Source organism: Lithohypha guttulata, assembly GCF_036872675.1.
Source record: "Lithohypha guttulata strain CCFEE 5908 chromosome Unknown scaffold_4, whole genome shotgun sequence".
NCBI lineage: Eukaryota > Fungi > Ascomycota > Eurotiomycetes > Chaetothyriales > Trichomeriaceae > Lithohypha > Lithohypha guttulata.
Window position 1 is genome coordinate 454,089 of NW_027042753.1, and position 25,489 is coordinate 479,577.

At 51.4% G+C, this 25,489-nt stretch overlaps 1 protein-coding gene across 1 annotated transcript; it reads left to right on the forward strand.

Moving 5' to 3' along the window:
• LTR64_005329 (uncharacterized protein) lies at window positions 1-24,627 on the forward strand (the record flags this gene model as incomplete). The annotated part of the gene is made up of 2 exons (XM_064899668.1): window positions 1-2,614; window positions 2,648-24,627. 2 exons carry the CDS (start codon window positions 1-3, stop codon window positions 24,625-24,627), a joined length of 24,594 nt encoding a protein of 8,197 aa, XP_064752980.1.
• Between the last annotated feature and the right edge of the window lie 862 nt (window positions 24,628-25,489).

Genomic DNA, 25,489 nt, shown 5'->3' on the forward strand with positions numbered 1-25,489 from the left:
ATGTTCAGCTTCGGACGATCGACCTCTGGTCGGTCAAAGACCGGCTCAGAGCCCTCAAAGTCCAAGCATAGGGAAGACGGTGAGGATGAGTCGACCATATCGAGGAAGAAATCGCGCTCCAATATGTCCAGCACATCTCTTGCTAAACCACGACGCAAATCATCCCGACGCGACGATGACCCAGAGACTGGAAGCACATACCACTCCTCCACTTCCAAGAGTAGACGTGCCGATACCGCTCCGTCAGAATCCTCTACCTATGTCACTGCGCATTCTCGTGGACAGGATAATCCTGAGAGATCGTTGGCTCGACGAAGAACCGATGACGACACTTATGAGTACGACGAACCCAATACTCAACGAAGAAGCGGAGCGCAAAACAACAATGAGAGAGCTTTAGTGTCGAGGGAAGAAGATCGAAGAGCGGACGACTATAGGCGAAACTACGATCAGAACGACGGCTGGGTGTCCGATGGAAATGAGAGGTCGCTAGCTACATACCGAGGAAGCAGAAACGATGGCTATGATCAAGATGGCGATGGAAGGGCACTGGTTCTCCGACAGAAGGAAGAAGATCATTATGCCAGACCGGACCAGCTAGAATCAAGTCGAAAGCCTCAGAAATCGAGCAGAACTGATAGGGGGTCGAATCGCAGCGGTTATGAGGACTCGAGGCGTGCGGCTACTCGCTCTGTTAGCGATGCGCCACACCACAGACAATCTCGACGAGAGTCCGAGCGATACGAAAGTAGTCGGGCCTTAAACAATCATGACGCCGCGCTGCCACAAAATCAATTCTTCTCTGAGCCAAACACATATACCCCTCCATATCGACCCCCACTGATTGGGCATGCGTCAGACTATTATGGCGATCAGGGCGAATCCGTTCAATTTCAGCCTGGTGTGCGCCCCAACGTACCTGCATATGTGGTCAACCAGGAACAGCTCCATTTACAAGCACCGACAGTCGATGCTAAACCTCCTCCTGAACCAAGTGCGAGTGGTCAGATGGGCGCAGCTGCAAGCTTTTATGCTATGAACTCTGCTAGCGAACCTGAGAATGTGAAGCCATCAAATTCTGGCTCTTCACAGAAGCCCACCAAGGTCAAACCAGGTCAACGTGAGAGTCCAAAACGTTGGAGTCGCCCTTCTCAGTCAAGTGCGGGTTTTAATCCTCTTACAGCGGCTGCTGTTAGCGTCGGCGCAGGAGCTGCTATGAATTATTTCGGCAATAACCAGACCACTCAGCACGATTACAAACAACACGGTCATTACGCCCAGCAGAATGGGCAGGCTCACCAAGCTCAATATCATTCAGGATCGCAAGTTCAAGAGCCTGCGGATATGTATGGTCCAGATCCTCGCCCTCTACGTCCCGAGCAATCAAGTCAACCTGGCCACGGTCTCGGCACTGCTGCAGCCATGGGCTTGGCTGGGGCTGCTGCTGGTGCGTACATGACTCACCAAAATCACAACCAACAACAGGCACATCATTCGACCCATTCAGGCATGCAAGGCTACGGGTCAAGCTCCAATTTCCAGATGGGCCAGAATCAGTCAGTTTTTCCCACTATGCAGCAACAAAAGCTGAGGCGCAAACGAACTGGTCCGCTCGGCAAGTTAGCCAATTGGTGGAACGCTCCCCAAGATGTGGCTCATTTTGAGGAGTATACTGAGTACATCGGGGTCTGTAAGTACTGTTTTGACCCGGACTCTCAGCCTGGACACGGCCCTCGAAAGCATCATTATCACCACAATCTCAAGCGACATCCAAGTAGGCAAGGAGGCAACCTGCGAGTGGACAAACCGTATCGGCATTCTTCCTCAGACGACGAGCGCAAGAAGTCATCTAATGTCAAGAAGGCTGCCGCTGTAGGTCTTGCAGGTCTAGGTGCTGCAAAGCTTGGGAACACGCTCTACAATTCGAGACACGACTTTGACGATACCTATTCGGTCAAATCGGGCAGACCAATCGTACAGCAGCGAACAAGCTACTCGAGAAAAGGCGATGACCGTGTACACAGTCGCCATTCCTCGCAAGAAGATTTACGTTTACATCGGAAAAGTTCGACAAATAAACTCGATCGCAGAAGTGCGGAAATTGGACACTCCAGGCCTCGGCGGCGACGCTCATCAGGTTCCTCAACAGAAGGCCGGAGCCGTGGCAATGTGGCAAGTGTAGCAGTTGGTGCGGCCGCTCTTGGTGTAGCAGCTGAGGCAGCGCATCGACGTCGCAGTAGATCGCGTAGCAGAGAGCGACCATCGACACGTCGGAAGTACTTCTCGAAACGTGTATCTCCCCAGCACTCGTATGTGGACCTTACAGCAACCGAGCAAGGCAATACTGGTTTTGGCTCCTTCTTTAGCAGTCCTTCTGCCAATCAGAAGAAGGGCAAGAAATCAAAAGGCATCTTTACCTTCTCAAATGCCTCATCGTCCTCGTCCGATGCAGATTTGGCTTTTGGAGAAGGCACCATTAGACGGCAAAGTTCTACCAAATCGGACTCGAGAAATGAGAGACGGAGAAAAGATCGATATGGTGGCAATGATACCGCGGCTATTATGGGATTGGCAGCTGCTGGTGCTGCACTTGCTGCTGAAAGCGACAAAAAAGGTAAGGACAAGAGGAACGCTGACAGAAGAACAGATCATACTCAATCAAGACCTGGCCGCAAGATCAATCTAAAAGACAGCGAGACTACGAACCATGAGTACGACGACATATGGGAGGACGCAAGTGACGACGAGTCAAATGATGGTGTTGACATGGGTCTAGCGTATGGCGGCCGGCTTTCTACAACACAAAGTAAGGAGTCATTGGCATCGCAATCATCAGGAACAGGCAAATGGGACTGGCGGTGGAACAAGAATAAGAAAGAACGTGAGGAAAAGAAGCTCAAGCGACGACAATCTATGGAAGCTGCCAAGCAAGACCAAGAGGTTCTGCATCAGCGATCTGGACCTGAGATCGTCCAAGCTACCCAACCTCGTATGCCAGGATCGTTCGATCAGCCCTTCGAGCCGACTAGCTCCAGTTACTTCAACCCAACCGTGGCAGCAACAGCAGCAGTCGCAGGCCTGGGAGCTTTAGCTGCTTCAAGAACTGACATGCCGAGCGGCCCGTCTTCATCGTCCAAACCCTCGATGCAATATATCGATCCAATACCGTTGTCCGAGTCCACCACTCCAGTCGGCTCGTCAAGGGTTATTTCTCAGCCAGAAATAAATGCTACTGCTAACCAACCACCACTACGACAACCGCAACCTACGGGCCGACCTTATCCGCATGCTGGTGAACTGGATTCGTTTGTCTCTCCTGATCCTACCACATTTTCATCAGATGAAAATCCGACTACACGTCGTGAAATTAGACCTCGCGAGGATTTTGAAAGGCGTCGAGCATCCTCTACCACGACTCCAATCAAGCCCGCTAGTCCAGATCCCGCCATGTTCAATCCTTCGAGCCTCAGCAGGAACAGCGTGTCCTGGGATCTGACTCCAGAACAGCTCGATAACGAAAGACGTGTCCGCGAAAAGGAACAGCGACGAATTCGTAAACGTGAGAAGGAAGAACGTCGCCGCACCACGGATGTAGCTGAGCTGCAGAGAGCTGCAGAAGATGAGCAGCAACAAAGTGTGGCAAGGGGATCAGATGCTACTGTGGACATAGCGCCTAATGAGAGCACAAGACAATCCGGCCGCCGGGCATCTGTTGGTGCATCATCGCGCACTGAAGCCGATATCGATGCCGAGATCGAGCGACTACGCGCAGAGCAGAAGCAACAGCAAGAAGGACGAAGAAGGCGAAAACAGGAAGAAGAGCGGCGGCAGAAAGAAGAGGAAAATCGTCTAGAGCAATCACAGAAACATCGCGAAGAGGAAGCAGCACAAACTCGACAACAGGATGAACAAAACCGCAAGTCATTGCCAATAGAAATTACTGCGGCTGCCATAGCCGCTGGTGCTGGAATCGCTGTAGCCACAGCTGTTTCTAGCCACAAGAAAGACGCTGCGGACCCAGAGGAAGACAAGCGGAAACAGAAATCTGGCAAAAAGCGACAAAGTATTGAGCGAGCAGAGTCGCCAGTTCGTGACGCTAAAAAAACACAACCAGGTGAATCTATTCGTGAGAGTCCAGAACAAAGAATTGCACGTAGGGCTGCACAGAGAGTATCTCGGAGCCCGTCGCCTATGTACGAAGACTACAAGTCATTCTTCGTGCCTGAAGAGATTGCCGCGAAGGTCGAGGAAAACAATCGTGCTGCTCAGAATCGTGTCGACGTGTCGCCCACCATCGTCGATATCGTGCCTTCCTTCACATCAAGTCTGTCTCCATCGAAGCGAAGGTCGCATTTCGATAAAGATCTCTATGAGATTTATGGCTTGGATGATGGCCATAAAGATCCACTAACACTACCGTGGAAAGTTCCCCGACTGAGTCTGATAGAGCCTACACCACCGGCAAGCCGCGCGGTCAGCGAACAGGACCCTCATAGCCCTTTGGCGCCTTCAATGCAACAACAAACTCCGAAGACGATCGACGAGCAAGAAGAGAGCACTGGCGAACCAATAATGCGAAAGAGGTCCGGCTCTAAAGTCACCTTTGGGAACCACGACACCTGGGTTTACGAGGCCAGAACACCTGAATACGAACGCCAGGACCCGGCGGAGCAAACCAAAAGATATGAGCAGATAGAAGATGACCTGCAGCATGACGCTCAAGCACACAGTCCAGAACCAGAAGCCTTTTACGCCGAGCCAGGGAGTGCGCAAGTTCCAGAGGTACATCCTGAGCAATTTTACAGACCAAGACCAGAACGTTTGTACACTTTGGAGGATGACGACGAAGAGGCTAAATTCTTGCATGAAAGATCTTTTGCTGGCGAGTCGTCCCGACTAGAAGGTCAAGACCTGGCATCAGCGCCTGCAGTCCACGAGCCAGTACAAGAAGATCATCCACCAGATGAGCAGCGATACTCTTCTGCTGAACCTACTCCACTAGACGAACGCGGCTTGGCGGACCTGCTTGGAGCCAAGAGCTTTTACCAGAGTCCGTTCGTCCATTCAGTGGACGACATGGAGGATGAGGAGGTCCCCTCTTCTCGCCGACCGGAGCTGAGCCGTGTTGAAACTTTGCCTGACGAAACACTCCAGCAAGAACCACTTCCTCGTCCAGCAACAGAACCAGCAATTAAATCGTATTTCGAGAGCAAGTCTTCTGCCGAGTCGTCTAGGCAAAGCAGAATTGAAGCCAGACGCGCGGAACGGGCTAGCTCCGCGGTCGGCACGGATTCTCAGTCGCACAAAGTCGATTCCAGTCCTGCAGCCGTCAGAGCGGAACCATCTACTGCTGACGAACGACCAGCAGTCAACCCTACTGAGATTCCCCTACCGCCTTCACGACGTGACACTGGACGATCCGACTCGTCAAAGCCCAATCCTGCTTTGCGAAGTGCATTTATGGATGTGGCAGCCGCCGCGGCAGCAGCCTCCGCTGAAAAGAATCGACGGCAGACTCTCGTTTCTACAGCAAAGCCAGATGCGGCCAAGGTCAGCGAAGTTGACGTCTCAGCTCCCATGCCTGCATCACAAACTCCGCGGGAACGATCATCCAGTCTGGCAGCTGGGCCCAAGAAAAATGGCGCCTCAGTATTTGACTATCTTGCTGGCTCCTCCAACGACGAAAAGATCAAACCTTCACGCGCAAGGAGCGAGGTTGGTGGTACCTCGAAGGCTGCGATGATCGCAGCCGCATCTGCGGCCATTGCTGGTATCGGCGCAAAACGTGCGGAGGCAACACATGCTGAACCCAAGTCGGATCTAGGTTCTCGTAGATCAGTGCCTGACTTGAAGTCTGAGAAGTCCGACCTAAGTGCGAGGAGTCGAAAGTCGGACACTCCTGCCCCTACATCTAGAGACATTGTCATGCCTGTCGCGCCGCCCGCACCTGTGGCCGAGCCCGAATCAAGAGCCTCAAAGGCTGCACCCAGTGCTGTCGCTCCTCAAGTCGAGCCAGATTTCTACAATGCTGAGCCTGAGAAACTGAAGAAGCGGAAGTCCAAGCGTGGCAGTGAGATTTTCGATGATTTTGGAGCTTCCAAGTCAATGACAAGTCTGCCCAGCACTAAGGACGAAGATTCGAAGTCTCGCCGCAAATCAAGGCGGCAGACCGACTATGACGACGGCGATGATGATACTCAATCAGTTGCCAGCACCACAGTTCTGCGGGACGAAGACAGAAAGTCTCGAAGGAAGTCAGGACAGGATGCTGACTGCTTTGACGTTGAAAATTCACAGTCCGTAACCTCCAGGCCTGCTGAGGAAGAGAGCTCCAGGAGAAGATCAAAGCGTGACTCAAAGGCTTATGATGACGACGACGATACAAAATCAGTAAAGAGCACATCAAGCAGAAGCGAGCGCAAGTCGCGAGAGAAGGACTCGAAGCGAGGTTCTGGTGGTTGGGATGATGACGACGATGCCCGATCTATCAAGAGCTCCTCAAGTAGGAAAGACAAGAAGGAGAAGGAAGAGCGTAAATCTGGAGGCTTCTTCTCAGGTATTTTCTCGAGCAGCAAGTCCGATGTTAGTACACCTCGACGCAAGGATTCTAAATCCAGCAAATCAGACCTTGGACGCCGAGATGATTCTGACGACGACGTAAGGCGTCGAAGGAAGCACTCATCCAAATCTGCAGCTTCAGCTAGTGTTCCCGACCTCTCTAAGCCGCCAGCAGATTACGAAATCTCACCAAGCATATCTCGAAAGCGCGTACAATCCAACACGACTGATGAGGTACGTGATCGCAGTACCGATGATGGGTTTGTTTCAGCACAGGATGAGCGGTCTTTTTTAGCGGAACGCCCCGAAATGCCACTACCAACGGCCAAAACGGACGTGTCAACGGGTACTAACGGTGTCTCGGGGCTCGAGAAGGGAGACGAAGAAGAAGCCCATGGTGCTATGGGGAAACAAGAGGGGATCATAGTACCGGAAGAAAACTATTACATGACCGGAGCGAATGCTGAGCCAGACGAGCTGGTCAAGGGAAAGCATTTCGACGAAGCTCCAACTATTACAGACCTTCTAACTAATCATCCGAGAGCGCTTACAGCAGTGCAACCTGAATTGCTAGAGCCTATTACTGCAGTTGCTGCCATCGATAGTGGTGAAGAAACCGCTTTCGAGATTTCGGAGAAAGACACACAACCGCGTCCACGAACGCAGTCAATCATACGGCTAGCACATGCAGGCAAGGAAGAATCTACTTCCTCTCCGGCAACGACACGTGTGCCATTGTTCAGACGTCCACCAATCACTCCCCGATCAGCCACGAAGGAGACTGCAAGCTCACCAATTTTTGCGCCAACTTCACCAATTACACCCAAAGCTCGTCAGAACCGACCGAAGTCAACTGAATTCCACTCGCGAGAATTCAGGCCTTTGTACCTGGTCGAGAGACACACTCCAGTGAAAGCTGAAATACCTGTTGATGATGACCTGCCAACACTTCCTCCCCTTCCACCTAGTCGAACTACGTCGGCATATGGTTCGACGGAAGACTTACAAGGTCTCGCTGCAGCCTCTGTGTCTGACAGTGAAGCTGAGGACAAGCGAGGCAGGACGGATCGCAGACGTAGCTGGTCTGGTGGTGAGATCAGAGTGAAGAAAGAAACCACGGACTCCAGATCTGTCACTCCTGTGCCAGGTGAGAGACAGCGAGCAAGAGAACAGCAGCAACAACTGGTTCAGCCAAGACAGCCAACGAGTCGTCGTGAACTGCCGAAGAATCTGTTCCATTCACCTAGTGAACTGTTGCAAGATCCTGCATTATTTGCCGAGCTCGAGGAGGAGGATATCGTCCCAAGATCTGCTAGTCCTTTGCCAAGTGTGGCCAGCACGACAGATGATCAAGAATTCATGAGCGCGGAAAGTCGGCCGGATACGCCTACCATGGATTGGAACCGATCACCTCCTTCACAAGAGCTGACATCCAGTGTGGCATCCTCGCCGCCTGCTCGACGAGCGTCGCCGTTCAGGTCGCCACCTACCGGTCCATCACCTTCATTGCCACAAAGGACACCGTCTGAGAGTGCTGTGCCAGTCGTCAGGTCGTTGTCAAAGTCACCTGTTGGAGGTGTCACTCCTCCATCGAGATCTCAATCTGCTTCACCGTTCAAGCATCGAACCAGCAGTGGAATCTCTTCGAGAGCAGCTGCTCTACTCGGTGGAACAGCTCTTGGTCTTGCGATTGGCGGTATGGCTGCCGAGGCACACAGAAGTCAAAGCGAGACCAGAGATGCAGATGTTGCGCTCTCTGAGGAGTCATTTGCTGCTGCCGAAGATGAGAACAAGCGACCAAGCATTTCCATCACAGAACCTACGCCTGTTGAGAGTAGAAGAGCACTCCAACCGCACGAATTTTCACCTAAGCTTGAACCGCAACAAGAGGAATCAATTGAGAAGGACATTTTGCAGTCAGGTGGAACAAAAGATCTCGATATTGGAAAACCGGTGGAATTGTCCAAGAGAACACTGGAATCAGTCGATGGTAAACACCTTGCCGATGACGACAAGACAGCTGACTTGATGACCAAGGTCGAGGAAAAGCCTGATCTGCCTGAAGATGTCAAAGAACAGGTAGATGACATTGTGCATGGTCTTGAGTCCGAAGCAGTTCCGGTCGTTGATCAGTCAGCCGACATGGGAGATTTAGCAGCTGCTCCAGAAGTGCCCCACGCTGCTGAAGACCGGACTATCGAGAAAGATCTCGCTGGCGAAATATTCACATCTGATAAGAATATGACGCGTGAAGAACACCTGGGATCAGTCACTGACGCTAGACAAGAGCGCAGTGAAGCTTTCGCACCGACTGCGGAAGATCTGAATCGTGCAAACACAAAGCTTGGTGCCTTCGAGCTTGCCTTTGCTCGCGCAGTCAACTCGCGAGGTCTTCCTGAAGAAACTACTCGTGAGCAAGCACTCGAAGCTTTCCTGCCTCTACGCAACAATGCTCCCTTTGTACCAAAAGACAAGCTTAGTCCAATCGCTGGAAGTGTTCCATCAAGCGTGAGTGTGTCCCCATCAGAGAGCCAGGACAGAGACTTGCCCTTGACAGACGAACCTTCGCACGACCTTCGTGCAGGCAAAAAGTCTACTAAGAAGGACAAGAAAAAGGACAAGAAGGATAAGAAGAAGACGCCTTCAAGTCGGCTTAGCCAGGAGTTCAATCTTGAGGACGTCACCCAGGAGATAGATCAACCATTAGAGATTGTGGAATTGCTGGGGGCAGAACAGCCAAGTGAGGTTGCGACCAAACAGGAAGAATCGCTCGAAGATGCTGACCAAGGTCTGCAACTTGAGGCGGCTGAGCCAGTAGCCGAAGCCGAACCAGTCAAGGGAGGTATCGTCGTCGGTTCACCAAAAGTCTCGTCGATAATAGTGGACACTGTACCCACTGATGCTGTGAAGAGAGGACCTTCGCTACCTGAACCTGTCAGCTCCGACCAAAAGGTCAGCAATAGCGACATGGTCACACCTGTAATGGAATCCCAGCATGAAGCTGGACAGTCTGAACCACACTATACACCAGCCGAGCCAGGAGTGGTCGCACGTCAAGCGCCAGAAGAAGTTGAAGGTTCTACTGAGCCAACAACACTATCTGCAAAGCCTGCACAAGCCGAAATCGATGATGAGGACAAAGCTAAATCAGTAGAGGCAATGCAGGACACAGAAGAACTAGAGATTAGTTCGAGCTCGAAATCAAAGAAAGGCAAGAAGGGCAGAAAAGACAAAAAGAAATCCCTGACTGAGCAAGCATTCAACCCTGTTCTTGGAGTTTTGAGTGCTGCAGCTGGGGGATTCGGTCTTTGGGGAAGCAAGAAGCCGGAGAACACTGCAGAGGCCGATGCGGAAGATGACGATGAAGAAGCAGAAGATGTGCTTCCGCCTGAAGTCGCGAGTCATGCAAAGTCTGAGTTGAGCCAGCCATTACCTGAAGAGCCAGTCGCTCAGCAGGATCTGGACAGACTTGAACTTGATACCCAGGATACTGTCGATGAGCCTGTAGCCACGATCGGAGAGCTCGAGGCTGAAGCTGAAGTTGACGCCGACACTACAGCTCAAGATCGCGCGTCAGCTGAGGAACAATTACCATGGGACTTTGGCCTTTCTTCCAAGGAAAAGAAGAAGAAAGAGAAAGCGATGCGGAGAGATGGCACATGGGATGACCGCATCACTCAGGAGTCTATCGATGCTGTGCTGGCTGACGAAGCTGCTTCCCCAGCTGAGGTTCCACCAAAAGATACCGAAGCGTTCTTGCCCGTCAGTGGACTTGAAGGGGGCAGAGATGAATCTAGTAGGGATGTAGCAGATCCGAAGGTTCAGCAGCAGATCCCATGGGACTTCGGCCTATCTAAGAAGGAGAAGAAGAACAAGGAGAAAGAGATGAGGCGTAAGGGTACTTGGGGCATGCGGGTTACACAAGAAGACATTGATGCACAAGCAATTGATCTAGAGGCTGACAAGCCACATGACACTTCTGAACCAGTTGAATCTGCCCTATCGAACGAAGCTGAAGTCCCATTATCTGCGGCTGGAGAACGACAAGATCTGTCAGAGCAAGTTGAAGAGCAGGTTCCGTGGGACTTTGGGCTTTCCAAGAGGGAGAAGAAGGCCAAAGAGAAGGACATGAAACGTCAAGGCACATGGGACAGTCGCGTAACTCAGGAGATGATTGATGCCAGCTCGCAGGTCGAAGAGCAACCTTCGGAGACCATAGACATCGACGCTGGGCCTCCTGCTTCCGAACCAGAATCTGCCCCTGTTTCAGCAGCCAACAAGTCCATGAATGACAGAGAGGATATCGCAATTCTAGAACTGGGCAGTGACGCCGAGGCTCAAGAAGCTAAGAAGGAGGTTACGACTGAACCTGTGCAGAGATCTAGGTCCGGAGCTGCAGCTATAGGAGCTGACGAGCTTGAACAACGTCCGCTTGAGCCACTGGCGCAGAAAGAAGCAGCGCTTATTCCAATTGTCAACGCAGCTGAAACACTGCTAGAGGCCAGTGATGAACTTGATCGAGCTGGCAACACAACAAATTCGTTCTTGGACGGAGACGAGGCAACGAGCAACAATGCTCCAGACGAGCAAGCACAATCACACCTACCGGCAGTCGTTCTCGATCTACTGAACAGGAGACAATCTGTCAGTGATTCTGCAAGACAACAACACCAACCAGCAAGGAGCACAACGCCCAACATTGACACTGAAACACTCGAGTCGAGTCCCGATGTCCCCAGAAGTCTCGAAGAAGAGCTGGAGCAAACTTCACGAGTACCATCGACAATTCAGACAGAGCAGTTCAAATCAACTATACTTGAAGATCCGAACTTATCGATAGTACCAGAACGGTCTCGCGACCAAGAACAAGACAGCGCCGAACTCGTTGAGCCTTCATTCAGTAAATCTGTCGACGACACTCCTGCTGCCACCGAGGACGATACCTGGGCTGTGCCTAGCAGGAAATTAAAGAAGAAAGACAAAAAGAAGCGAAAGAGCACAATTGATTGGACTCTGGAAGAGCCTGAGACTGCTCAGCCAGAAGTGACTGGCCTTCTGCCCGAAGGAGTTCGCTCTTTAGATGACGAGGGCGACCACACTTCTGGCGTTGTCGCAGATCAAGCACCGCTTGTCGCAGAACCTGAATCTCTACGTGATACAGCCGAGGCTGAAATCTTAGATGTTCATCTACCTGCTGAAGAGGTATCCAAAAGTGCGGCCACTCCTGCATCTAAGAAGTCGAAGAAAGACAAGAAGGCCAAGAAGCGCCAATCACCTGCTGACATTAAAGCTGAAGAAGCACCTCTTCCCGAGGCGATCGAGGACGAAGCTATTGATGCTCCTCTGCCATCGGATACTGCCACGGGAATTAGTGAAGACAAGCTAGCTGAGGATGTTGTTTCTGACGTTCCGCCAGCTCAGGATGAAGAAATGGTTGAAATTGATGGCATCATGTTGACGAAAGCTGAAGCTGAGGCACTGGCCATTGACCTGGGTCTTGACGATCCTGCCGCAGAGGACGATGATAAGCACTCTCTAGATGTCAATCTTGGTCGACCTCCAACAGATACAGTCAAAGTTGATGATGCCGTATCTGTAGACGTCAATCTGGGTCGACCTATGGAAGATACAATCGAGCCTCCTCTGGAGTCGAAAGAGATTGGGGAGGTGGCGGACATGTCACGCGAAGCAGGAGCAGATGCGGCATCTACTCCTGTTGTACCTGTCGAGGCCGCTGCGGCAGATCAAAGCAAACTTGTTGAGACTCACGAACGGGGGGTCACGCCAAAGACGTCAGTCGAAGCTATTGAGGACGATGAACAGCACCTTCCGGAAGACGTTTGGGCCGACACTCAGACAACAGAGCAAGTACGACAAGGCTATGCAGATCCAACCATTGACGAATTCTTCGACGTACCAAAATCTCCTCGTGGCGACGACGATTCTTGGATCAAAGGCAACAAGAAGGGCAAGAAAAGTAGGAAGGGAAAGAAAACTTCTAGCTCTAGCGTCTCCAGTAGCGTTGAGGATGTATCAGCGCCAACAACGCCGACCATTGAGAAAGAGTTGAGCCTGCCCGAGAGTGAGTCAGTGAACAGCGCAGAGCAAGCACTGTTACCTGCACCGGAGGCACAAGTGCTGAAGGACGAACTAGCACCTGAAGTTGATACACCTACGATCGTTGGCCAAGATCAATCCGTTTCCTTGAGCGGTCCGGATGCTGAATTCAAGTCAGCCGCTGCTGAGGCAGATACGATAGCCACATCTTTGCCACCAGTAGCAGCTAATGAGGGTCTAGCATTGGATACACCATTCGAGTCACCACTGGCTACACCTGTTAATGAGCGTATGACAAATCCGCTCGACGAGGCCGCAATAGTGCCATTACCTGAAACACCGTTGGAGGAGAACAATGAGCTTTCATGGGCTCCATCGTTATCTAGACGCTCATCTAAGAAGAACAAGAAGCGGAAGAGCGTCATCTGGGCCGACGCAGATTCTGTACCAGGCACGCCTGCCAGCGAATCTGGACTGGAGCTGATAGTACCACCTTCTCCTGAACGTGTATACAAGGACGACCTTGATACTCAGGCCCCTACAGACCAGAAAGAGGCCACTGCGGACACAAGCAGAAGAGAACGCAAACTAGAAGACTTGGAACCTGAGATCGTGGCTGAGCCATTGGAGATTGAGAGCAAGCCTCTGGAGGAGCTGTCGTCCGCTGCAGAAGAAGTGGAACCACCTGTGTCAGCTGAAGCTGAGGCTGAAGACGAGTGGTCCGTTCCTGTGAGTGTTGGCAAGAAAGGCAAGAAGGACAAGAAGAAAAAGAAGAAAGGTACTTTTTCTGAAGCTGGACCTGAGTCTGTACCTGTGTCTGTAGTAAAATCAGCAGAAGAAGCTCAAGAACTTCCTGTTGAGCAGAAAGCAATTGAGACTTCAGCGGATGAACCTGTGGAAGCCGCCGAGGCGGATGGTCAACGAGCACTACTGCCAGCTTTCGAAGAGGCTGCGCCCTTACAACCACAATCAGTCGACGAAGATGAGTGGGCTCTACCAAGTAAGAAGTCGAAAAAGGACAAGAAGAAGAAAAACCGTGGCTCGACAACTTCTCTGTCTCTGGACGATCCAAGTGAAGATGCCGGAACCTTCACTGAAGAAGCTACTTCAGCAGGCGATGTCACACGCGGCATAGCGCTCACCGATGATCAAATCGCAAGTGAGACACATGCTCCAACCATGCCTGAATCTGAGGCTATTCCAGTCGATATCGCCTCGCAATCTACGGATCTTATTCCCGAACCCGTACTTGTGGCATTGGAAAAGGCCGAGGACACGTCCGCAGAACTGCTTGCAGAAGACAAAGAGCAACTTCCGACTGAACCCGCTTCGCAAGACAAGTCATCTGAAAGTCAAGCGCAGCCTACTACAACCTCAAGTCTGAGCGCGGACCAATCTTCCATTTCACCGAGCGAGCAACTGAACATAGTTGGCCACGTTCAGAGACCTATGGAAAGTGCGGACTCACCTAGCCCTACAGACGACTTCACAGCAGGCCTGCAACTTCCTTCACAAGAACTCTCTGACACAATACACGATACTTTACCTCGCTCACTTGATTTAGTTGAGACGATCGACGAACTCGGAGATGTTTCCTTGCCTGGGGAAGAAGTTATGCAGCAGACCCCCCAATCTGCGAAAGAGGCGCCTGGAGGACAGGATCAAACCTTGCCCATCACGACTGCGGCTCACCTTGTGCCCTTGCCAGAGTCAGATTCTGAGGCTGATGTTGAAGTGCCCGCTGCGATTGATGTCGGAGCCGAGGCCTCCACCCTGCCGGATCGTATCAGCGAGGGCATGAATGATGCTAAAGTCGAAGCAATGCCGCGATCTCCAGAAACTTCACGTAAGGAGATGTCTATGCCTAGGTCGGAGATAGAGCCTGCCGCAGAAGTCGTTGATCCTTCCCAACAAGCCGATACTGCCGATTCCAGCACTGCGCCGGTTCTTACCGAGGCGGAGGACGAATGGGCTTTACCGGTCAAGAGCAGCAAGAAAGACAAGAAGAACAAAAAGAAGCGTTCGAAAACTACCTTCTCAGACCCTGAACCTACAAACGAAGGTCCCTCTGCTCCAGAGGTTACCCATGATATTGCGGATCCTGAATCTTTGGAAAAGCCTGTTCTGGCACGAGACACGGCGGCGGAGCCTGAAGCGGCATCATATGAGTCTACGCAGATCGAAGCCCTACAGGAGGAATTGTTAACAGAACCTGCTGTTGAGGTAACGGCTGAGCATGAATGGTCGACGTCTACAAGCAGCAAGAAAGGCAAGAAGGACAAGAAGAAGAAAAAGCGTGGCTCAACTCCAGCGGTTGATGGAACACCCGAGCCTACCGTGCCTGATTTGTCAATAGCGCCTGCAGAAGTTACATCGACTACGGCAAAAGCTGACGAGAAAGAGGCCGACGAACCTGCTGAAGTTGTGGAACCTGATATTTCAGTCATGGCACCAGAGGCTGAACGACACCTGGAACAACATTTGGAAAGAGCACCTATCCGAGCATCTGTTTCCGAGACCATCAAGGACGAACCTGCTACTACAAGCGAAGATGTGTCAGAAACTTTCAACCAAGGGAGCCAGGATGACGTTGCCGTGCATGAGCTGGAGCTGGCATCTGAAGTAGAACTCACGGCGACGCGAGCGATTGATACCACAGTATCTGAGCCTAAGGTACAGCTCGAGAAAGAGGAACCGGCAGCGGCAGAATTACCTATTGAAGTGGACGATGCGGAGCCCGAGGTCACCGAAGCAGACGACACTGAATGGTCCATATCAAGCAATAGCAAGACGAGCAAGAAGGACAAAGAGAAAAAGAAGCGACAATCAATCTTGCCCGACGCGCCATTGGTAGCTCTAGTCAAGCCGTTACAAACATTAATTGAGCCACTAGCCACACTGGTCGCGCCATTGAAAACCCTTGTCGACCCTGCTGTTGAGCCTACTGGTGCTTTGACTGTCGTTGCAGAAGAACCACCTGTTGATGATTCTGTCCAACCTGTCGATGAACCAGCCACTATCAAAGACGAGCCTGACAGCACAATCGAAATATCAAGAGAGATTGCTCAAACAGTCCCTCACGATGCCAATTCGGACCATCAAACGAGTCAAGCAATTCCTGAAACAATTGAAAACACTGGAGTGCCTGCTGCTAAGCCTGAAGACGACGAATGGGCACTACCAAGCTCGAGCAAGAAGAGTAAGAAAGACAAGAAGGATAAAAAGAAGAAAAAGTTTATGCAACTCGAGGATGTTGAAGTTTCTGAAAGCACTCAAGCAGAATCCGAGGTCCAAGGCACACAAACCGTTGACGAGCCACATCTCGTCCACCCCGAAGCACGAGAGCTGACAGAACAAGAACCAGCGGTATCCGAACCTATAACCGGAACGACTGACGTTCAGCCTGAAGATGAGGAATGGGGATTTTCGTCGTCTTCAAGCAGAAAGAAAAAGGACAAGAAAAAGAAGCGAAAGTCACTCACCGCTGATGCCGAAGCTGAAGAGCAGTCAAGCCCACTCATAACCGATTCGACCATTCCTGCTGAAGTAGACGCTACCGCTGAGGTGTCAGTTTCCGAAGTAATTGGAGCTGACGAGCCGTTGCCTGAAGTCACAGAAGATGAGAAGCTGGCGCTAAGTGATGAAACAGCGAATCTCATTGTCGATGAGCCGACGAACATTGCTGAAGAACAATCAGCTGATAAGATACAAGTCGAGGTGGAAACCACTCCTACCGATGAGATTCTGGACGTCAAAGCCATCGATGAACTCGAGACTGCACCACTTACAGTCGAGACCGAACGTGCAGCCGTCGCAGCAAACGAAGAGCAAGCTCAAGAGCACTCCGGCGCTGTCGACTTGAGGGACGAGCCACTGGCCGACATCCAGCACGATGAAACTGCCCAGCCTGTATCTCTGCCCAAAACCGAAATCTCGACCACAGAGGCGTTGCAGACCGATACTCTGAAGCCTGCGGAAGGGGATTATACGATACATGACGATGTTCCAGTTCAAGCACCCACAGAAATTGACGAAGCAGCTGAGGACGAGTGGTCTGTGCCAATTGTGGGCAAGAAACCCAAGAAAGACAAGAAGAACAAGAAGCGACAACCTATGGCTGGGAATACTCCTGAGCCCGCGACCGAAGAAGATCTTGCACGCGAAGTAGCAGTGACGGAGGAGCTTGAGCTCCCTCAAGAATTCGTCCCTCAGCCTGATGCAGCCGAGATTGTCAATGAAGAAGAGCTCTCGACTATGCCTGCGGACAATGATACATCAGTCGAGCAAGCTAAAGTGGCTGACTCTGTGGCTCCAGAGCCAGAGGAGGAATGGGTCCTGCCTTCCAGCTTCAGGAAGTCGAAGAAGGACAAGAAAAAGAAGCGGCAATCTGTGCTGCAGGATGAGCCTTTGGAGGAACAAGCCATCTCAACGACAACCACTACGCCTCTGCCGGAGCCTGATGATGCAGCAGCTGAAGCAATCGCTAGCACGACTGGGATCGATGACTCAGCTCCTCAACAAACGAAGTTCGAAGATGCTTTCGCGTTGGATGAAACAGAACCACACCGGGATGCTGAGCCAGTAGTCGAGGACGAATGGAGTTTCTCTTCCTCGAGCAAAAAGGGCAAGAAGGACAAAAAGAAAAAGCGCAAGTCCTTGCTCGAAGACGAAGCTGCTATTGTACAGGAAGTCATTTTGACGCCTTCTACTCCGAAACCTCTAGCCGAGGAGGCCTTGCCTGAACCTGCTACCAAAGAAGAGCGATCGTTTGACACTGCTGAGCGAGAACCAGATGTGGCTGCTGAGGATGAGCTTACTTTGCCCACACAGGTCACTGACATTGTATCTGAAAATGAATGGTCATCAGCGGCTCCTAGCAAGAAAGATAAGAAGCAGAAGCGGAAGGCATCTGCTAATGCAGTCGTGGCTGTAGAACCTACTACAGTCGACCCAGTAGAAGTGTCCGAGGAAGTGACGGCCAAGGATGTGAGCCTTCCTGCTCCAGATGCGGAAGAAATTGTGACATTGAATGAAGAGCCAACCTTAGATGAACCTACAACCATCCTGTCAAAAGCGGCCTCAGATCTTTCACTCGTTGCAGAAGCCACGACACCCGTCGAACCTTCAACGAGCTCGGACGAGCCGACCAAGCGACCCATCGACACAGAGCCTACAGTGGTCAGTACCCAAGACCAAGATGACGATGAGTGGGCTCTTTCAACTTCGGGCAAAAAGTCGAAAAAAGACAAGAGGAAAAAGAAGAAGACCACTCCATTCGATTTGAGCGAGCCTGCGACGCCCGTTGCGGAAGCTGAAGAGATGGCAGCTGAAAAATCCCTACTGATCGACCCTATCGCTTCAAATGCAAATGAGCCGACTACAACGGCAGACCCAATTGTTCCTGACGAGGACAATGCAATATCTCTATTGCCCGAAGCGAGACAGCAAGAAGCCTATATTGAGCGTGCTCCAACTACCGCACCTATCGAGGGTTCAGAGCGTGGGCTCGAGAACGAGCCAGTACAATCGGATATTGATCGTCCCGAAGAAATTCCCCTCCCATCTCAAGCCATAGAGGAAATTGAAGAGATAGAGTCCTTCCCGGAAACCAAGGATCATGACACTTTGAGTGCCATCCCCGAAGCTATGGCCGAGCTTGTCTCAGGACCCAGCACGACGGTGGATGCGATGTTGCCCTTGGAAAAAGAAACTCCTGTTGAGCCAGAACCTGTAGCAGCAGAGGACGAATGGTCCATGCTGACGAAGAAGTCAAAGAAGGACAAGAAGAAAAAGCGCAAGTATACACTGCAAGATGAGCCAACTGAGCAATCAGAACTACCTGAAACGGTTCCAGATTCTGTCGAAAACGTACAGGATGAAGCTGTCATCGTGCCAGATGTCCCACTGCCAGCGATTGAAGACGTCCAGACTGCCAATCTTCCTGCCGATGCATCAGCCGAAGCGACGATACGAACGGAGAAGATTCCACCTCACAGTGGAAGTGAAATGCCGTCCTCAAGAGATATGGTTAAGGAGGATCAAGCACCAGTGACCGCATACGAACCATCAACACATCCAACCATAGTTCAAGAAGCACAATCAGTTCCTCTGCCTGAGTCTCCAGCACTTCAAGCCACTTCCGAGTACACGAAAGTTGAAGCCGCACCTCTAAAGCTTGTCGACCTGGACCTATCCGAGGACAGTCAACCCACACGGCCGCCCGTAGTTCGAGGGCAGCATTTAGTCGAGAAATCTGTCACTATGGGCGAAGATCAACTCCTTCTTGCAGATCCTGCGCCCGCGCTAACGCCAGATCCGCTTTCCCATGAACCTACTGAACCCGAGAGTTCAGCTCGGACAATCGATGAAGCAGGCGACGAAACATGGGCACTGCCAGTCAAGAAGGCGAAAAAGGACAAGAAAAAGGGCAAGAAGAGTCGTTCGCAGTCAGTCACTGGAGATGTCGACATGGATGAGCCTACTCCTGTTGACCCTGTCGAGCCTGACACTTTCGAAGAGACTGTGTCGGAAGCTGTTGATCCTGTTACACTTCCGATCGAGCCTACCATTGTAGATCCTGCTGCAACTGATGTGGAAGTAGAGGACGAGTGGTCGGTACCTGCAACTGCAAAGAAGACAAAGAAGGACAAGAAAAAGAAGAAGGGCAGCCGAGCAGTGTCCACAGCCGACGAGAGTGGTATCTCAACTCCACAAGAAGATCTTGAATCATATTTGCTGCAAGCCGAACCTGCAATTAAACCAGTTGACAATGACCCTCTTGCAGACGAGGAGCCTAGAGGTGCGGCAGCACCGCCCGACCAAGGACCCGTGGAACCATCGATCGATCTCGAAGTCCAGTCCTCCGAGCCGCACATCACTGTTGCGGAAGAGAGGGCTATAGAGGCAGTGCAGAGAGACGCAACTGAAGAGCCTGCACGTGAGGCTACGGATACTTTCGGAGCTACTCTCAATGACCCTGCCATGGTTACGCCAGCTGAAGAGTCGCAAGAGTGGTACACCAAGCCTACCTCGAAGAAGTCGAAGAAAGACAAGAACAAGAACAAACGTGCTTCGACATTCGGCGAGACTGAGCCCTCTCTTGCGGAACCACGGGCAGAATCGGCAGATCAGACGAAAGCACAGGACGTTACCCAACAATCACTGTCTAGACGAGACTCGACAGAGGTCATTGACGAGCCAACGCACCAACCGGAAGTGATCGAGGAAGCGATGAACACTCCAAAAGTGGACGAAGACGCCGTCGCAGAAGAAGGCCAGATGGATGCAGTCGCGAAAGACACACTAATGGAGGAAGGACTTATGCGCGACAACACCGACACTTCTTTTGACCGTTCCATCCAAAGCGAAGCGGCAAACCTCGTGGCGAAGCAGGAAGAAGACTTAGCGTCAGGTCAAGATGATGCCTCAGCAAGAGTCACAGACGACAGAACGCCAGCCGATGTCTATGAACCTGAGCCAGTTATCGACCCCGTAGAGAAGGGTCAGCCAAGCTTTGACAACACCGATACACAGGAAGACCAGACCACAGCTGATGTGCCTGTCGCTGACGAGCGCGCTAATAAATCAACCTTGAAAGACGTTCACTCAACTCCAGTCGTTGTTGCTATTCCAGCAGAGATGGCGATGGAACAACTTAGAGGTAGCACGGACAGGCAACTTGAAGAGCCAGAGGATGAGTGGTCTGCGCCGACTAAGAAGTCGAAGAAGGACAAGAAGAAGAAACGCAAGTCTGATGTTGATGTCCCCGATCTAGAAACTGGTACCTCTTTACCTCATGACGAGCCGCTTGAGCTTTCCCATACTGAAGCCAGCGGGGGCAACAACGAAGCAATGGAGGATGATCAAGTACAACCTACTGTTCTGGCTGAGAATGAGAAGACCATGGAGGCATTGGTCAAGAGTGGGGAAAAGCCAATGCTTGTGGATGCAGAATCTCAACACATTGCGACAGAGCCTGAAGTGTTACTTGGTCCAGCACGAGCTGCGGAAGTGAAGGTCGAAAAAGACGAATGGGCTCTACCGGTAAAGGCATCAAAGAAAGACAAGAAAAAGAAGCGAAAGTCGAGCGCTGCCGAACCGAGTTCTGGAGTTTCCACGCCAGCCATCGAGACCGACATAGATCTTGTTTACGACAAGGACATTGTGGACACCCCTGCACAAGTCGAGCAGCCAGCGCAACCTGTGGCGGTAGCTGAGCTGTTAGCAGGCAGCAAAGAAATTTCTGAGCCAGCAATAGAGGAACAAGCAGAAGCCGCTGAAGATGCATGGGCAATGGCTACTCCTGTCAAGAAGTCCAAAAAGGACAAAAAGAAACGCAAATCCAACATGGTCGAAGCAGAGCCTCAAATGCAAGATCCTAAGGAAGCACTTAGTGAACCTGTGCTGTCTGAAGCTGTAGAAGCTATCGACACGCCACACTCTGTTGAAGCATCCGCGCCAGAACCACTTCCAGCAACCAAAGCTGCACGAGAAATTTCTGCAGAGGACTCGTTACTTACTGACGATCCTCAGCCCGTCACACCTGCAATTGAGCAGGATGTCGAGGATGAGTGGGCTTTGTCAACAGCGAAGAAGTCGAAGAAGGACAAGAAAAAGAAAAATCAAAATTCTGCCACAGCCAGCAGCTATGAGCCATTAGCTGATGAGTCGGAAGTGCGAATGCCACCGCCTGCACCATTCAAATCAGAAAGTGCAATGGACGAAGATACCGGTATGGCGGAGGTGGCACTACCTGAGCAAGATGTAGAAGATTTCTATCGAAACTTTGCGCCTAGACAAGAACGAACGATCTTGGCGGACCCAGAACCAATGGAGGCGGAGCAAAGCGCATCACGGTCTCAAACAATTGCGCTTGAAGAGCTAATGCCATTGCAAGACGTGGTAGTCAAAGAGCAAAAGGCTCAAGTAGAATCACCAGACCCAGAGGAATTCTACAAGGTGCCATTCAAAAAGTCAGAAGGTGTGAGGATGCCACAAGAGGAGGAACCTGAAACTCCTTTGTCGCGCAAGAGCAGTAAGAAGTCCAAGAAGGAGAAGAAGCCCAAGAGGGCGAATGCCAATGAAGATATTGAAACGATATCGGAGCAGCGAGAAGCTGAAGAAATGTCTACAGCCCAACAGAATATACCTCGAAAAGCATCACAGGAATGGACAAGTCAACCAATCGCAATCGAACAAGTACCAACTGCTGAGGATAGCGACGGCTCGCAAGTGAGTGAGACGACAAGAGAGCGTCGACGACGAAGACGTTCGCCTCAATTGACGATAGAGCACGACCCTGACGATCTACCGCGAAACCGTGCTCTGACACCACCTCCGGATCACGACGATCTTATGGATACCGCGCTTGGCATTGCAGCTGGACTTGGTCTTGGTGCAGTAGCTGATGCCGGCCAATCGAGAAGTGGTCGTATACAGTCAGAACGAAATGTTCCAGCTATACAAACTCCTGGATGGTCGTTTGCGAACGTCGAACAAAGTCAACCGACAGTGCGAGACAGCGGTGTACAATTTGACTCACCTCAAGACGTACAGCATGTATTCCCTCGAGACAGAGATAGTGGCTATCCGAGCAGTCCTCAGCTTCCTCCACAACATGGCAAGCAAATGATACAAGAAGCAAGTGAACCACTACGATCACTACGACCTCGTTCTACCGCGAGCTCGTCAGGCAGTGTCTCACCAGCTGGCGACTTCTCCACGCAGCACAGAAGACAAAGATCTGAGCTAGAACCAACCTCGAAGGAGCGAGACTCTCTTCTGTTCGAGTCGTCACCAGCTGGACCAGACAGCGCATCTAGAGGTCCTCCCGAACTTGCGCACTTACGAACGCAATCGGCGACGACACCAAGAACATCAGGGGAGATTGTACAGCCTCGATCCGGGTCATCAGTCGGCAGTCGGCGAGTGAGTCCTAGCATGCGCATGATCCGAGATAGCTACGGTAATCTTCGAGAGTCAACAACATCGCCAACCTCATTGCGATCACAGAAAGATTCGTTTGGTAATCTTCGAGCAGTCGCAGGGTCACCTCTTTCACCTCGAGCAGGAAAACCCGAAGGACTATCGTCAAATCTACTCGACCGAGTACAAACGCAGGATATTGACCGACAAGCTTTCAGCCCATCTCCACGGCACTCGAATGAGCGACCTTTCTCGCCTAGAGGCAGCAGCAGCCTTGGTACCATCGATGAGAATACAGGTCTTGCCTTGGGCGCAGCAGCACTAGGAATTGCTGGTGGGGCAGCACTCTTATCACGTGAACGTGTAGGTGGATCCCTCAGCAAATCGCGAACGAACTCGTTGCGGAACCTGCGCCAGTTCAGTGACACTCAAGAACCACAGCAGCCTCAGTCGGCTGATGGTGCAGCACGCGACAGAAGCGCCTCGATGGCCGAGAGTTATAACGGCTATGGCGCTGCACCTTCCTCTCCTCGATCTCCTTCACGGCCTCCCTCTTTGCGCAAGCGACAGTCTCTGAACCAAGTCCTCGATCTGCAAGCACGCGTCGATCAACTTGCCGATGAGAACAGAGGGCTGCTTGAACAAAAAGCCCTCGCCGAACGACACATTGAAGATTTGCACCTCGAACACAGCAAAGCCGATTCTGCGACAGAAGAAGCCCTTCGCACTGTGAATGAGCAGCTCCGTCTACGCGATGAAGAGATCGAACAGTTGAGAGAGGAGATTGGCAAAATTGCTGCAGCTCGAGACGCCCTGAGAGAAGAGCACGAGAACAAATATACCCTTCTCCTCAACGAGAAAGACACAGCGCATGCCAGATTTCAAGAGACGAGTCGCGACCTCGAGCACTTGAGGAGCGAGCATGAGTCAGTCTCGAGAGGTGTGGAAGGTGTCATTGCTGCCCAAGTTGGTGCCGCTGTTACTGCCCAAACCACCGACTTGGAAGACGCGCTTGCCGACAAGGATGCCGAGCTACAAAGATTGCGCCGTGATCTGGAGGTCGCAAGAGCCAAGATCAGAGACTTGCAGTCTAAGATTCTGGCTAGAGGTGTCGATGAAGTTGTCGTTGTACGTGACGAGGACTACTTCGACACTGCGTGCCAGCAGTTGTGTCAGCACGTCAAACAATGGGTCCTGCGATTCAGCAAATTCAGCGATACCCGAGTCTGTCGCTCTACGAGTGAGGTTCGCGACGAAAAGATTGTTGACCGTTTCGACAATTCAATTCTTGATGGCTCGGATGTGGACGACTTCCTGTCCGACCGAGTCAAACGTCGCGATGTCTTCATGTCGGTGGTTATGACCATGATTTGGGAGTTTGTCTTCACCAGATACCTCTTTGGTATGGATCGTGAGCAACGACAGAAACTCAAACAGCTCGAGAAGAACCTCGCCGAAGTCGGTCCTGCGTCAGCTGTACAGCAATGGCGAGCACTCACATTGACCTTGCTCGCCAAGCGACAATCCTTCAAGACACAAAAGGATGCAGACACCGATGCCGTCGCAACCGAAATCCTACAAACCCTTTCCAAGTTCCTACCGCCACCCCAGAACTTGGAACAACAAATCTTTGACAGCCTCAAGAACGTCATGCGCACGGCCGTCAAGTTATCAATTGAGATGCGCACTCAAAAAGCAGAATACATCATGCTACCACCTCTACAGCCCGAGTACGACACCAACGGCGACCTAGCCAGAAAAGTCTTCTTCAACGCCAGCCTCATGAACGAACGATCTGGCGAAACAAGCAGTAACGAGGAACTCGAAGCTCAACAGGCGATCGTGCGAATGGTTCTGTTCCCGCTCGTGGTGAAGAAAGGCGGCGACGAAGGTGGTGGAGAAGAAGAGATTGTCGTTTGTCCTGCGCAGGTTCTTGTGGCGCGACCTGAAAAGGGGAAACGATCCAGACGATCAGGTGGTGGGAGAGAAGAGAAGGAGAGAGCTCAAAGCAGGATGAGTCAGGCTGCCATGGCGAGTACCCATAGTCTGGGTGCGATGAGTGGTGTGCAAGAGGGGAATGTGATTTGATTTGAAGCTTTTCGAAATTCAAAGAGTCGGATAGGCGTATGGAATGCTTTTCAGAATAAATTTAGCAGGCGATCTGGCACGTTTCTTGGATATCAAGTTGCATCATCACTTATCTTGGGTACGAAAAGATGATGCCGGTTGTACTTTGCTTTTGAACATATTCTATTCACGACTTTATGACCTGGACAACTTCTTTCGGATAGTGGTGTTGGGCGGGCAATGTGGCTAGAGGTACATAAAATGGATGTACATCATTACATGGTTGTTGAGGAGTAGATAGCGATTGACTGATTAAATGGCTTTTTGGTAGATACGCATGAGATATGAATTGATCGATTGTCTATTGACCGCAATCTGTTGATTCTTCGCAGTATGTTGATGTAGAAAAGATGGAGGATTTATTCGTGGCTGCTTGATTCTAGAACAAATATGCCGCTAACAGAATGCAAAGTATCCTGGTCGAGCGGCAAGTATACCACTGCACTGCGATTTATCAATGTCGTTGAAGTCAGTCATCAATCACTTTTAGTCAAGAACAGAACATATCACCTAATTTTATGCAAGACGACAGGCCTGAGGTGGGAGTGTAAGCAGGAAGCGTGTGCAGTAACGGAGGACATAGCGGCATGATGAGGAGCGAAGAGGTACGAAACGCGTAGAGGAAGGCTTGGAGGGAATGCGTGCGAATTCGTCAAACATTGAATCCTGTGCGAGTCCTGCCTCAGGCATACGATGCGTCGAGGAATTTCCGAACCACCAGCGGAGTGTTCGTAGAAACGTGCTCTCCAATAAACAAACATTCAGCAAAGCCGTGCCTGCCGAGCGTGTCACAAGCAAAGCAAGGCCCCGTGTCAGCGAAACG